The 13,936-nt window shown below is 41.1% G+C and overlaps 1 protein-coding gene across 2 annotated transcripts in view; it reads left to right on the top strand.

The window, feature by feature from the left end:
• Positions 1-361: 361 nt before the first annotated feature.
• PAPSS1 (3'-phosphoadenosine 5'-phosphosulfate synthase 1) overlaps positions 362-13,936 on the top strand; it is a 50,355-nt gene continuing 36,780 nt past the window's right edge. Inside the window, exons 1-4 of one of the 2 annotated variants that reach the window (XM_074866890.1) lie at positions 362-595; positions 7,512-7,626; positions 12,155-12,390; positions 13,746-13,884. In XM_074866890.1, coding sequence (XP_074722991.1) covers positions 536-595; positions 7,512-7,626; positions 12,155-12,390; positions 13,746-13,884 — 550 coding nt within the window. In that variant the 5' untranslated portion in view covers positions 362-535. Of the gene's footprint in view, positions 596-6,367; positions 6,387-7,511; positions 7,627-12,154; positions 12,391-13,745; positions 13,885-13,936 lie in introns of those variants that run through there. The other variant, XM_074866891.1, reaches the window with a different exon arrangement.

The following is a 13,936-nucleotide window of genomic DNA, read 5'->3' as shown; positions in this document are numbered from 1 at the left end:
ACAGCCTCTCCTCCACCTCTGTGGTAACTGGAGAAGGTGGGGGGCTCCTGGGTTTCCGGTGCCCGCTGAGGGACCCTGGCAGCAGGAGCAGACAAGCGGGCTCTTCCTGCTGCGGTCTTCCTCGTTTCCAAACGAGCAGGCCTGACTGTGCAATCCAAAGCATCGCCCGCAAGAGGTAACGCGGTCCACGCGTAACGCTGAAGTGCCGGGCAGGCCCCGCCGCCCGCCGGGGGCAGCAGCGCGCGGGCCGCCGCCATGCTGGCGGAAGTGGCCGCCTCCGGCGCGGTGCGGTGCGGCGCGGCGCACGCGCGTGGCTGCGCTCCTCTCCCCCTCCTCCGCTCGCCACCTCCCCCCCCCTTCCCTCCCTCCGGGCCGCGGCTCCTCCCTGCACCACCTTTGGCCAAGCCGCGGGCGGGGACGCGTACTCGGCGCCAGCGGCTTCATCCGCGTCAAGCATCAGAGGGGAAGGCGCGTTCTCCTTCTCCTCCTCCTCCTTCTCCTCCTGCCTCGCTCCTTTCTCTCTGCTCCCGCGGCCATGGACCTGCCCGAGAGCCAGTGCAAGAAAGTCAAGCTGAGCAACAGGGTGCCGAGCTGGGTGAGCCCGCGGGGAGCGGGGCGACTGGGGGCAGGTGGGGGAGCGGGGCGGGGGGAGAGGGCCAGGAGGGGAGAGGGAAGGAAGGAAGAAGCGGCCGGGCTCGGTGGTGATGTGGCAGTGGGCGGCAGCGGGCGCCGGGACGGGGGAGCTCCCTGCGCCGCTCCCTGCCGCCCGCCCGGGGCGGGGAGGGATGTGGGGCGGAGGGCGAGCGCCGCCAGCAGAGACCGTTAGCGGAGCGGCCGCGTGGGCTCCCTGAGGGGAGCGTCGCCATGGAGCCTGGCGGGGGCGGCCCGGGGCGGGGGGGGGGAGCGGCTGCGCCCCGCACCGCTGTGCGGGTTTTCCGTCGCTGCCCTCGGGAAGGCGGGGGCTGCCTGCGGGGAAAGGCGGGAAGCGCCTGCGGAGTGGACCCAGGGTCTGGGGGTTTCCTTCCTGCGCCTTCCGTCGAGAGCCCTCAGTTTCCAGCGATCTGGAAGAAGGAAGACTTAAGAATGCGATGTACAATGTGGCCATTCATAAACCTGGGTTGGCCAAAGACTGAGGTTCTTTGTATGGCGGGTGTTATGTGGAAAACTGTCGAGACAGGGCTTTAAAAAAAATCTATCCAAAGCCTTCATTCTTGTCTATAAAGATGGGGGAAGATCGGTTTACAGTGAAGACCAAAATTCAGCTATTTAGAAGATACATTGCAGGCCTTTGAGAACATTTGATACTTTTGATGATGCAAGACAAATGAAAAAAAAAGTATGATTTCTTTCAAACAATGCTGAGCTGAAGCAGACAAGAGATAAGATCCAGAAAACATTTGATATGAAAGTAACAGTGTAAAACAGTCTCTGAAGTCTTACTGTGAGTAGTAGAGGTCACAACTTTCTTGTTAACATGACAAATCTATTAAAGAAGAAAAGAGTCTCACGGTTGCCTGAAAAATTGGGAAGTTGATACTGTACTAAAGAGCGTTCAGTAGATGTTGTGCCTGTCAAAGCCTCTTCCTCTGTGTGCAAGTTCAAACTTGTTTACATAAGAGAGTAATTGGCAAGTTACATTCTTACAATTTCTATGAGGAAAAGGCAAAATCAGAAGTTAGGAAGATAGTGAAATAGATCATGTCTGGGCGGGTGTAACAAAGTGTATTCAAAAGTTACTCTGTATCATTTCATTTGTCAGAAGCAAAGCAAAGGTGGATTTGTTAAAAAAAAGTTAACTGATACTAACTGTTTGCTGAGTTCAGTTGAAATTAGCAACCCCCTATGTGTTACGTGGCAAGCAGAGGAAGTCTTCCGCTTCTCCCTTTTTCTTCAGAAGACCTCAGCTGAAGTGCTCTTTATAACCCAATAAGCTTCACCAGGAAAAAAAAATGCGTCTGATTCACATGCTCCACAGACAAATGTTCTGGCACTTCTGACTGCATCTGTTCAGCTGAGAGCAAAGTCAAAGTGACCTCTTATACCCTGATGGAATCGGCAGCCCCTAGGAGAGTAGGCAGAGCCTTGCTTTCCAAACTTTCTCTGGGCTTCCAACACTATTCAAAATACACCCCTGTCTATGGAAATCCCCTCACCAAGCCCACCCCTGAGCACAGCAAACTCCCGAGTTACACAGCAGCACACAACATAGCCACAAATACTGCCATTACACTAGGTAGGAAGACTTGGGGAACACTTTCTTTAGTGCAGCTCGAATTTCTAACATGATTGAGGTGTTGCATCATTTTGCAGGTGACTTCTGATGAGAACTTGCTCCAGTTCTTGTTTCTGAGAGCATATTCAGCAGAGACATTTTTGGCTTCATTTTTGTCCATTCCCTCTGATGCCACCCAATGACTCCGCTCCAACCCTGGTGAATAAGCTGTCTTTGCTTTTGGTCGTGCTGTTACTGCAGCAGGTGGCAAGTGAAGATACACTCTTTATAGTATGGTTATCACTGAGTTGCTTGTGTCACAGTACTGTAGAAGATTCTGGCTGTGTTCTGCTGCTGTGATTTTTGAAATTATCCCAGCATTAGAACATCTGACAAGGATGAGCTAGTCTGTGGCAGAGGAGAGCATGCATTTGGCAGATTGGGTGGTGCTACATGTGAAGGTGTTTAGATGCCTTATTGCATCAGTATCACTGTGGCAAACTGCTCTGGAGGGCAGTTGTGAGGATAAAAATAAGAATTTTTGCTGTAAGTGGGAGAAAATGTAATGCAATGGCAGAATATGGATTGGTGAATTGTTAGTTTTTTAATAACTGTACAGATCTTATTATTCAGGTATCATTTCTGGGCTTACCTTTTTATCCCAAGCACAGTTGTCCAAATTGAAGCACAAATTTTCAAACCAGAATTTGAGAAAGTAGCTATTGGAAGGCATTCCTGGCAGTTCTTATGGTGAACAGGTCTTGAAACCTCATCTAAATATGCGAACAAACAGACTCAGGTGAAGTGCTGTTATTTCAGCATCTGTGGTAGTCAAATTTTTATGTTGGAACTATGTCTGTTCTTGTTTTGTATATAGACAAAGAAAATGGGCAATGTTGAGTCTGCTTGAGTTGCTTTTTAGCTATTGAGGAGAGCAGTTTGGAAGGGAAAAAACCCCCCTATCATTTGGTTGAGTTGTCAGGGCTGAAGAATAAATGTCATAAAAATGTGTTGTTATTGGGGTATCCCTGGCTTATAAGAGGCACGTGGTGAGCAAGTTAGCAAATGGCCTAGAAAGTATCCAAGATGACTGGGAAATGGGAAGGACATTAAAGGTAAGACTGCATTTCAGAGGTGATGCTGGATGTGTTGCTGTTGTTAGCTTGGGGAATCAACGCTGTCATCTTGGAGCAGAAGAATATGGAATTAGTCACAGCTTCTTGAGTGTGTAAGGTTTGTATAGGATCCATGCCTGTTCTTTACACAGTTCTTTCCTGATGCTTCCAACCTCAAAGCTGTTTCAAGTTGGTGCTGCAGCTTGGGGACTCTCTGCTTGCCATTGAAAGCTTTACTTCCTACCCCAGAGGTCTTGCTTTGTGAAAAGTTAAAATTTTATGTAAAGTGACTGTAGAAGCACAGTGCTTCATTGTTGCTTTGAAGTAATGAAGAACAAATTCAATTTATGCCAGTGTAGAGATCTGTTAACTACGAAACAATTAAGCAATAAGCTTTTCTTTTTGCTGTCTTCTGATCTTGACATTGCAACTTGGATTTGCTGCTCTTCATCTGGATGTCTGATCTGAGTTCTTACATCAAAAGTGTTTGGCCCCGATAGATTTGGCTTTGGCAAAAAAACCCAATATAGTTGCAATGTGGCAAAACATCAAGAATAAGATAAGGAAAAAAAATAGGGTCAAGTCTATCTTGGCAAATCTTTACATAGAGAAATTGACAGAGTTAGTATTTCCTTTTGGTCCCCATCTTCCTTCTTTCTTCTGTTCCCTTAGTTCTTAGATGTCTGTATTCATTTTGCCAGTCAACTACCTGCAAAGCTAAAAGTTTACCTTTATGACAAAAAAGTAAGCTGCAGTGTCATCCTTCCTTGCTCTCATATCATTACAGCTCTTCAGTGCACATCTGTGAAAGGCTTTAATACTCCAAGTTTTTTTTTATCTTCGGTACAAAGATATTAGCCTATTATGGCACTTCAGATTTCATGTGAGAAACAAATCAGCATAGCAGGGGAGAAGAAAAGAAGGATATATTGGCCTTCTCAGCTGACAATACTGTTATAATGAAGCACACTGGACTGGAGCATTATTTCTATTTGACATGGTGACTAGGAGGGAAAATATTAAAATGCAGTGTTTGTATAAGTAGTGCAGAAGCACTTAAAGTGTAACATGGGGTGAAAAATATTTTTGTGGGTGACTCAGAGGAAATTTCTGATGTTTGTAAAAAAAGCAGCTAAATAGACTTTTGAGATTAATGCCCTTTTTTTTCATTAGCCCCTTTACAAAAATCTAGTATGTCCTTTCAGTAGTGGCTATTATAGTGAATGTAATTAGGTTAAGTTTAAAATAGCTTTTTTTAAAGAGTACTTGCTCATCACACTGAGTTTTTGTGTTATTCATTTTCTTATGTTTCCTTTCTTTTAATATTGATAATATGGATCTCCAAGGTGAGCAGTACTTTGATATAGTGTAAAAGGAAACGATGGTTCTTTGTTTCTGCTCTTGTTTTCGATGGCCATTTAATTTCATCAATTGATACTCATAAAATTTTATGTACAGGGATTTGAAGACTGGCTAAATAATTTAAGAGCACAGCCAATGTGTGCCACTGAATTCTGCTCCTGAGTATTTTTCTGTGCCACATCAATATTTGTAGTAAGTGAGTATATTTGAGATGATAATTAAAAACTTAGGTTGTTGAGGATCCAATGTTCAGCTTTTGTTGCTCAGTGGTGGTAGTGAATCATCTAGTAGCAAAGTGAACATGATTAGGAAGCATTACTAGTTGTTTTTTTCTTTTTTCTTCTTTTTTTTTATTAGCAAGAGAGAATGATTTGCTAAATTATTAACTCTTTAGAGCACCTCTATAGAAAGCTGTTTTCTACCAGAAGATAAGGAGGACTTTGCTACTACTTTGCCCAGGCATAGTACTGGCCTGTCTTGCTTGTGTGTATGTGCACATAAAAGGTGGGGCTGATGGAGATTGGTGTGTTTTTCAATGCATGCAGACTGTTTGGGCACTCTAACCTTTAGTCTTAGATGCCTGCTTCTGAACTACAGATGGATTATTGTCCCACCACTGAGCTTGTTGGATGCTCTGTTGCACTTGTGTGCCTTGTACTCTAGCAGTCTGTTGGCCTTCTCATTGCTGTGATTTGTCACCTCTGCTAAGCTGTTAATGCTTTTTTGGTTTTTCTTTTTTAAAGTTTTGTCTTTTTCATTGTTTTAAGAATCTTGCCTGCTTCCTCAGGGTTTCATGTGTTTGGTAAGCCTAGTGCAATGCCCTGATCAGTTTCATTGCAGCTTTGCAAACAAAGAAAATTGGTGTAACTTACTGAATATGGACTGGAAGAAGTCTCCTTGGATGAGACATTTGAATTCCAAAGTATTTGATTCTGATAATAGATTAATTGCCAGGAGTCAAAAGCAGAACGTGTGTTTTCATGTTTTAATGTAAAAGAGCTTACTGAGACAGTGGCATGGGAGCTGTGCTTTGAGACTGGCTTCTGTTTATCCAGTGCCTGGTACAATACAGTACAACTGGAATTAATGAGAAAGAATGTTCCTATTAATGTATTCATTTGAATTGCTGTTTACGTTCATTATCCACAGTATATCTTTCTTTTAATTGAAGGCTAAATACTTAAATTATTTTTGTTGTTTTTTAATTGCTCGGTTTATGTATTTGCTTGCTGAGATCTCCAGTTTTATGTAGTACATAATTGTTTCTACTGTAAGAAAATACTTTAATTTTTTGATTCTGACTTCTGGTTTAGTTAGCTGTATTGCACTGACTTCGTGTGCAAAACAGCTGTGTTTTAGGAGATAAATTATTTGAAGATAACACTATCAGCAAGTATAATTTAATTTTGTGTGGTTATAACATGTTTGCAGGTGGTAGTTTCTTACAGGCTGGCATTTAGTCTTCATCTAATTTTAGATGCTGGATTCTCACCACTGAATTATGGGGTTGTTGTATTTAAAAACTTGAACATCTGTCCCTACCTTGAGTTTCTGTTTGTATTAACTATGAGCCCAGCTGTGTATGGAAGTGAGGACATACAATCACACAAATTCATAACTTCCAATGAAGTTACAGTTAAACTTTTGAAGTATTGTTCTACAGAAGGATGGTGTAGCAGCAGTCCTTGAAGCCACAGGTGCATACCATTTTTCTGTTAAGCCTACTTTGTGGTGTGTCTTTCTAAAACTATGAACAGCTCTCTGTACTCCATAGATGTATATCCTCCCTTCTTTCTTTTTTATTAAATGTCATTAAATGCTTTCCTTTCCAGCTAGCACTGATACAATGATGAAAGAGAAGATATTGCAAATATTTTGCAATATGTGAGCAAGAGAAGTCAAAGCAGCATTACATATACCACTAATTCCCCCCCCTCCCCCCCTTTTTTTTTTTTAAGCCTTCTCTTCAGTTTGATTGTTCATGCTCTGTCTGGTTATCTAAGGTCTTGATCTTTTATGAATAAAGTTCATATAACTAGGTACCATTAAAGCTTAAGGGAATGCTGAGGCTGATCTTCCTGTGGGTTCCCTCACCTTAAGTTCTGAAATGTTTCACAACAGTGTCATCTTACCAAAGATATTTGTACAGCAGCTAATGATGATGAATAGTTTAAAGAAAGTCTGTAACCAGCTTTGTTTTAATTAAAATTATATTTCAAAAATCCCATCTTATTAAAGAATTTATTTTAAAAGTTGCTTAGAAATAGTACTTTCTTTAAACACTCAGAATATATGATAACAGTCTCAGTTCTGAAGACTGAAGTCTAAGTAAAGACAGAGTGGTTTGGAGATGTGTCTGCTGAACTGAAAGTTGGACCAGACATGCATATTTTGCAATGAAAAGGCCTCTTAAGAGTTAAAAATGAGCCAATGTTTGGCTGTTTTATGGCAGAAACCTTTAGCTCAGAGAGAGAATCCATTTGATTGTCTTAGATTTAAATTATTTGAATAGACATCAAGTCTAGCAGTTCATCTCTATTTTTATAGCTGATTTTTCTTAAGTTGTATTTGAGAGTAGTAGTTGACTAACCTGGCAATCCCAAGTTTCACAGAAGGAGCAAGAGGGATGTGGGTTGCTATGGCTTTTCTAATTTCCTTTGTGTCCTTTGATCTATGCTGCAGCTGGTAGATTTGGTATTGTTTTTACTTCCATTGGTCTGTCTCCAAGTCTTTCTTTGTGCCTGTGAATAAGTTTTAGTGTGCTTTGTCAGCTTACCCTTTCAAAAGTTAAAGAAAGACCTATTCAACTTCTTCCTTTACAGGGAATGCAGAGGGCAACCAATGTTACCTACCAAGCTCATCATGTCAGCAGGAATAAGAGAGGCCAGGTGGTAGGAACAAGAAGTGGTTTTCGTGGATGCACAGTCTGGTTAACAGGTACAGTCATGGATTTCTGAGAATCTTTTTGCTTTAGTTACTCTTCTGAAAAGCTACTTAGCTGTAGCTCCTTTTTTCACGCAAAGTTGAATGATTGTAGAATCTAAGACCTTGATGCAATTTTATTACTAGTTTTAGGTAGACTAGCAAGAGATTGCTCTGGGCAGACAGTAACTTGAGAATGTATTTTGTTCAGTGCTGTAGGAGCATTGTTTATTTGGCACTGTCCACTGCTTAATTCCAGTTGAGTTTTGGAGTGCATGGGGTTTTTTTTGGTGTTTTAACCAATTTTAGCTCTTACTGTCCATTTTACCTATTATCAAATGAAACCTAACTTTTTTTTTTTCAGTCTGTGTTTCTGAATATTTTCTGTAAAGGTCTCTTTTCTTTGGAATGTTCTTGTCTCCTTGGGTTGAAATAACATTTCAACATAAACCTATCCCTTTGGACAGCACTAGCATATTGAGGCAATGCATACTGGGATTTATTTTTTAAATCAGCACGTTTTTTTTTTTCACCAAATTGTTTTAATTGCAAAAAGAGAGGGTAAGTAAATTCTGAAAGACAGCTTTGTTTCATAACTGTGAGGGGATTTGTTTTCTTCTGTCTTTCAAAGTTCTTGGAAGCTTTAACATATTTCATTTGGAGTTACTTTTCAGTTAAAACTGCAAATAAAAAATAAATATAACAAAATGTGTTATTTAATTAGTTTGTAAACTATTTAGAGCACTGTTGTATTGTGATACAAAAGACCTTCACAGAGTGTTAGAAAAGCTTCCTACACTAAGTAAAATTTGTTTTCACTTAGTATTAATGAACATGTGTGAAAGGTAAAACAGTAGTTGATAACAAATTGCTGAGAGCCATTCCAAACAGATTTGATACAGTAGCTTGCTGTTAGGTATTTCTTTTGTAAAAGAATGGAGCCATTTCTCTCCATATTTCTGTCATGTAGCTCTAGCCTGTCTCTCAATGCTCAAATGATCTGGTATGCTGCCATTCCTTTCTGCCGGTAATTCATTAATATCCTTTTGAAAAAGGTCATAATAAAAATATTTTCTCAGTTACTTACACAGCAACATTTTCCAGCTGTCATGGTTTAAGCCCAGAGAGCAACTGAGCACCACGAATCTGCTCGCTCACTCCTTCCTCCTCAGGAATGGGGAGAGGAAAATAAAACAAAAGGCTTGGAGACTGAGACAAGGGCAGGAAGGGATGACTCACTGGTTATGGTCATAGGCAAAAGACAGAGTTGTTAGGGGAAGAAAAAGAAGAACATCAATTTAATTTAAACATCAGAACTGCTTAATTTGCAATCAGAGTAGGACAGTGAGAAATACAACCACATCTTAAAAACACCTTCCCTCCCCACCTCCCTACTTCCTGGGCTCAGCTTTGCTCCTGATTTCTCTTATCTTCTCCCCCACCCCCAGCGACACAGGGGGACAGGGAATGGGTGTTGTGGTCAGTTCTTCACACATTGTTTCTGCTGCTCCTTCTTCCTCAGGGGGAGGACTCCTCACACTCTTCCCCTGCTCTAGTGTGGCATCCCTCTCGTGGGAGACAGTCCTCCACGAACTTTCTCTGACATGAATCTTTCCCACAGGCTGCAGCTCTTCATGAACTGCTCCAGCGTGGGTTTGTTGCAGCCTTCCCAGCAACAGACTGCCCCAGTACAGGCTTCCCACAGAGTCCCGGCCTTCTTCAGGTGCAGTCACCTGCTCTGGCATGGGGTCCTCCATGGGCTGCAGGTGGGCATCTGCTCCACCATGGACCTCCACGGGCTGCAGGGTCACAGTCTGCCCTCTCACCATGGGCTGCTCTGGCACACCTCCCCCCACCCCCCCCCCCCGCCCCTTCAAGTGACCTTGGTGCTTGCATAGGTATTTCCCTCACACTCCTTCTCCTCTCAGGTTCCACTTCTCAAATACGTTATCACAGAGACGTGGCTGCCATTGCAATTGGGCTCATTCTTGGCCAGAAATGGATCCGACTTGGAGCCCAGAGAGCTTTGAGAAGCTTCTCACAGGAGCCACCTCTGTAGCCCCTCCGCTGCTATGAAAACACTGCCACACACACAAACCCAACAGACTAGTCATCATTCTTTTTAAACAAATGTAATCATGATGCCCAATTTCCTTTTTTTTTCATGAGGAAGAAGTGTGGTTGTAGAATACAGAAAAGTAGGAAGGCTGTAAGAAGAGTGTGTTGCAGAGGCTAGGTTACTGAAGATGTTTGAGCACTAATGTTAGGGAGTGAAATGACTGTAGGTATTGAAGTAAGCGATACTACCCATTCTAGAATTGTGCAAACATGAGTCTTCAGAACTGCTAGGTTTTAGAATAAAAGCTGAAACGATGGTATACTCCCTTCAAGATTCTCTCACATCATCAGCACTTATAGGGTGGGAGCATACGAAAAGTTATTTCAGAGATCACTTTTCATTTTTAAGCTAAGATTTATTTGAGAGCTAAATTCTAATGAATGCCTTGTGCTGTCGATTCAGAGGGTCCTAGTAAAAAACAAAAATATGGAAAAGCATTACTTTCATGTATAAAATAATATGCAATTTTGAGAGTGTAAGTTATTTTAAAGACTTGTCAGCTCAAAAGCTGTTTTTAAAATTCATTATTATATAACCTTAACTTCTGCATTTCATTACATACTGGAGACCAAATGATGTGTGAAAAGCTGGAGCATTTGAGTGAATAGCAAGCTTGATGTGGGGACAAAAATTGCAAGGCGAAGACTGCATCAATGAGAAGTAAATGAAGTTGCTGAAATCTTAATTTGGACTGCCATGCTTATTTTCTAGGATGGGGGTGTACTTAATTGCTGCCAAAAGAAGACTGTTCTATTTCCAGCCTTGCTTTCATTCTCTTGCTTTGCACAAGCTGTAGTGCTTGCCAGCCCTATCATGAGCTGATTCAACTTGATAAATCATCAGTGAACTTAATACAGCCTACACACACACACACACACACAAAGGAAAAAGAGGGGGCCAAAAAAAAAAGTTAGCAAACTGAGTTGACTAATGGGCACCAGAGGTGGAATAACAGAGGTAGGATGGTGTGAGTGGAGAGAGAGGAAGGCAAGAGAGCAGGGCCTCCCTTTTTGGAAGCTGGTTCTGGCCTAAGTCATAACATATAGCTGTTGCTCTTTTCAAAGTAGACAGGTAAGCATTGACACAGAAATCTGAGTTGTCCAAGAAAATGTAGATAATTTTTATATATGATGATAAGTCATTATTCACGACACCATTTTTTGGAGAGTTTTGAGTATAAGCCAAACCAAGTCTGAGAGATGGATGCGGGGACTTTTCTTTAGAGAGAGGTGTTGGCTTAAGGTCTTATGTAGGACTTGTCCTGGCACACACATATTCTTATGTTTTCAGTAGACTGCTCTGCATCTTCTGGAGATTAAATTGAGTGAAGGAGTGTGGTGCAATGCAATGACTCCTCTTCTTTAAATTACCCTAATATTGCAGGTGTCAAGCTTTCCTTTGCACTTTGTGTTTTCTTAGCGCATGCTTGTTAGCATGGTTAACATCCTTTGCTGTAAAGGTCTTAGAAGTAATACCAAACTGCTGTTCTGTGTGATGATTTCTTTTTTTTTATTTCTTTCTCTGAAAGTCAGAATAGATCTTAACCACCACTAATAAAGATCAAAACATTTTTCTTCACCCACTAGTGCTATTTTTTGTAGACTCCCATTACCCTTATTTTTTTTTCTTACTCGAAGAATTAATGTCATCTTACGAAGATTTACATTCGTGTCCTGTTTAGGCATTGATTGCTCTGTATAAGCTGAAGCATGTGCTCCAGATAAACTCCTGAAATCCAGTCTGCAGAATTATTTAAATATACTTCCAACTTAAAGCAAGCAACATACTTTTTAGTGCTAGCAAGACTTCTCAATTGTTTAAAGGTTGTTGCTGAAGATTCTGAACTGGACCCAAGTTTAATATTAAAATTGTCTTCGCTTGTTGCTTACGCGCTCTGGTTAGTGGAGCATGACTGCTGTGTGTATCTTGAGTGAGTGAGTTTTGTTGTGTCTATGTTGTTTAATCCAGTGCTGTTATTCTGCAAGGAGTAAGAACAGAATGTGGTTTGGTCTGATTCCATTTCTTTTGTTGACTGAAATTCGCTTCAGTGTGAGATCTTCCTCATCTGATGTAAACATAACATCTTAACTCTGTGTTGGGTTTCTGAATTTAATTTGCTCAGGTAGTGACAACTGCCAGCAGCAGCACTGGGCAATGTGCACCACCTCTATGAGTGGCAGCAGCTCTCAAGGCCAAACTCTCTTATCTGCTTCTAATTGCACATGTCACTTTGTGCCTTACTCTCCCTGTACGTATTGTCTCTGTAAAAGGCACTTGGCTTATATTGCAGGTAAGCATCTCTTAAAGCCATTGCTGCTGATGCCTGTCACTTTGGGTTTTTTATACTAGCAGTGGTACATGTACTACAGTTTGCCCTAACTTGTTTCTATGCTTATATACTTACATTATTATTGGATATTCTAGGTCTGTCTGGTGCTGGGAAGACTACAGTAAGCATGGCACTGGAGGAGTACTTAGTATGCCATGGCATTCCATGCTACACATTGGATGGTGACAATATTCGCCAAGGCCTTAATAAGAATCTGGGTTTCACACCAGAAGATAGAGAAGAAAATGTCCGTCGTATTGCCGAGGTTGCTAAACTGTTTGCAGACGCTGGTTTGGTGTGCATTACTAGTTTCATCTCTCCTTATACTCAGGTAAATGTCAAAACCGTCTAGATAAAGTAAAGGGAAAATATGAAATGCCAAACGTCACTCAGAACTTTAGTTATAGGAATCCCTCACTGAACTTAGCCAGAGTCAAATGCTTGCCTGGTTTTTTATGACATTTGTGCTTTCTAGAGACAATTACTCAAATTTCAGAAACATTAATATTAAATATAAAAAAAGCTTACATTAGTCCTATAACTGGAACTGTCCTTCAGTCTGTTAGGCAGAATTATTAATCTAATATTAGGAACCAAACCCAAATGATACTCCAAGAAAGTCTTAAAATTACGATAACTTATTTGATCCATGTAGCTTCCAGTATGTTATAAATATGAAGACTAGGTATACACTTAACCTGAAGACATAGTTAAATTGTTTTTAAAAGCAACTTTACCTTCAGTGAATGAATGACATGAGCTGTATTTTACCAAGTGGCTTAAGGGAAAAGTGTTTTAATTGCCCATAGTTCTTTTCACTTTATTTCATGCTGTGTATGCAACATGACATTAGATAATATTGAAAATTAACCTAAATCCATGTTCACATTGTTTTGTGAAGACTTTTTTCATCTGTGTATGAGAACACGGATGGGAGAGACAAAAAGGGTGTGTGAACACCAAGTATCTTGAAGAATGACAGAGGGGCCATAGCTCGGACATTTCACAGAATGAGAAGATGTTATTTCTTTGGTTAGAGTGGTACAAACAGTTCTTCTGATAAAGTTTTGGGGAACTCAAGATCCTGCAGTAAAACAGAAGCCTTTAGATATGAGGAAAAATAACCATAGTGAGAGATGGGTTTAGTGGATTTTTTGAAAGTTTTTTGTTCTCTCAATGAAATTCACCAATCATTTCAATGCTTGGCAAGCCACACAAGTAAAATAATATTTGGAGTATGCAAGTCTTGTCAGATTAAAGAATGTAGAGAAATCTGGTGCTCTGGAGAGAAGGGTGGTCATATCAGGAGCGGCAGGTAATACCTCCTCTGACTTTAGTGCACTAGGCAGATGTAACTGTTGGGGATATAAATCTGAAGATACGGGCAGGTATAGAAAATTCTGCACTCTATGTCTGGGTTTGTTTAGTTTTGATTTATTTTTAATAGATCAGGTTAATTGCAAAATATCTCAGATTTTCATGTCAGCTTTTACCATGTGATGAACTGTAGCCAAACTGATGTAGCTTGCAGGGCATCAGTTGATCAAATCATTGTTCTTTTTTCAAACTTTGAAAAGTTGTTTGCATTTTGCTATCAGCTTCTTCAAAGTAAACTTTGAAAGCAGAAAGACAATAACAATATGTGGGTGCAATCAATCTTTTAGGTTTTTTTCTGTTTTCTTTCAGGATCGTAATAATGCCAGACGAATTCATGAAGGGGCAAGTTTGCCTTTTTTTGAAGTATTTGTGGATGCTCCATTACATGTCTGTGAGCAGAGAGATGTTAAAGGACTTTATAAGAAAGCCAGGGCTGGAGAAATTAAAGGTGAACCTAGATGTGGTCACATCCTTTCTATCTAAAGGAAACACTGGTGTAA

The sequence above is a fragment of the Strix uralensis genome, chromosome 4, assembly GCF_047716275.1.
Source record: "Strix uralensis isolate ZFMK-TIS-50842 chromosome 4, bStrUra1, whole genome shotgun sequence".
In the NCBI taxonomy this organism is placed as follows: domain Eukaryota; kingdom Metazoa; phylum Chordata; class Aves; order Strigiformes; family Strigidae; genus Strix; species Strix uralensis.
Note: the sequence above shows the minus strand (reverse complement) of the source record. Positions and strands in the feature narration are given on the sequence as shown.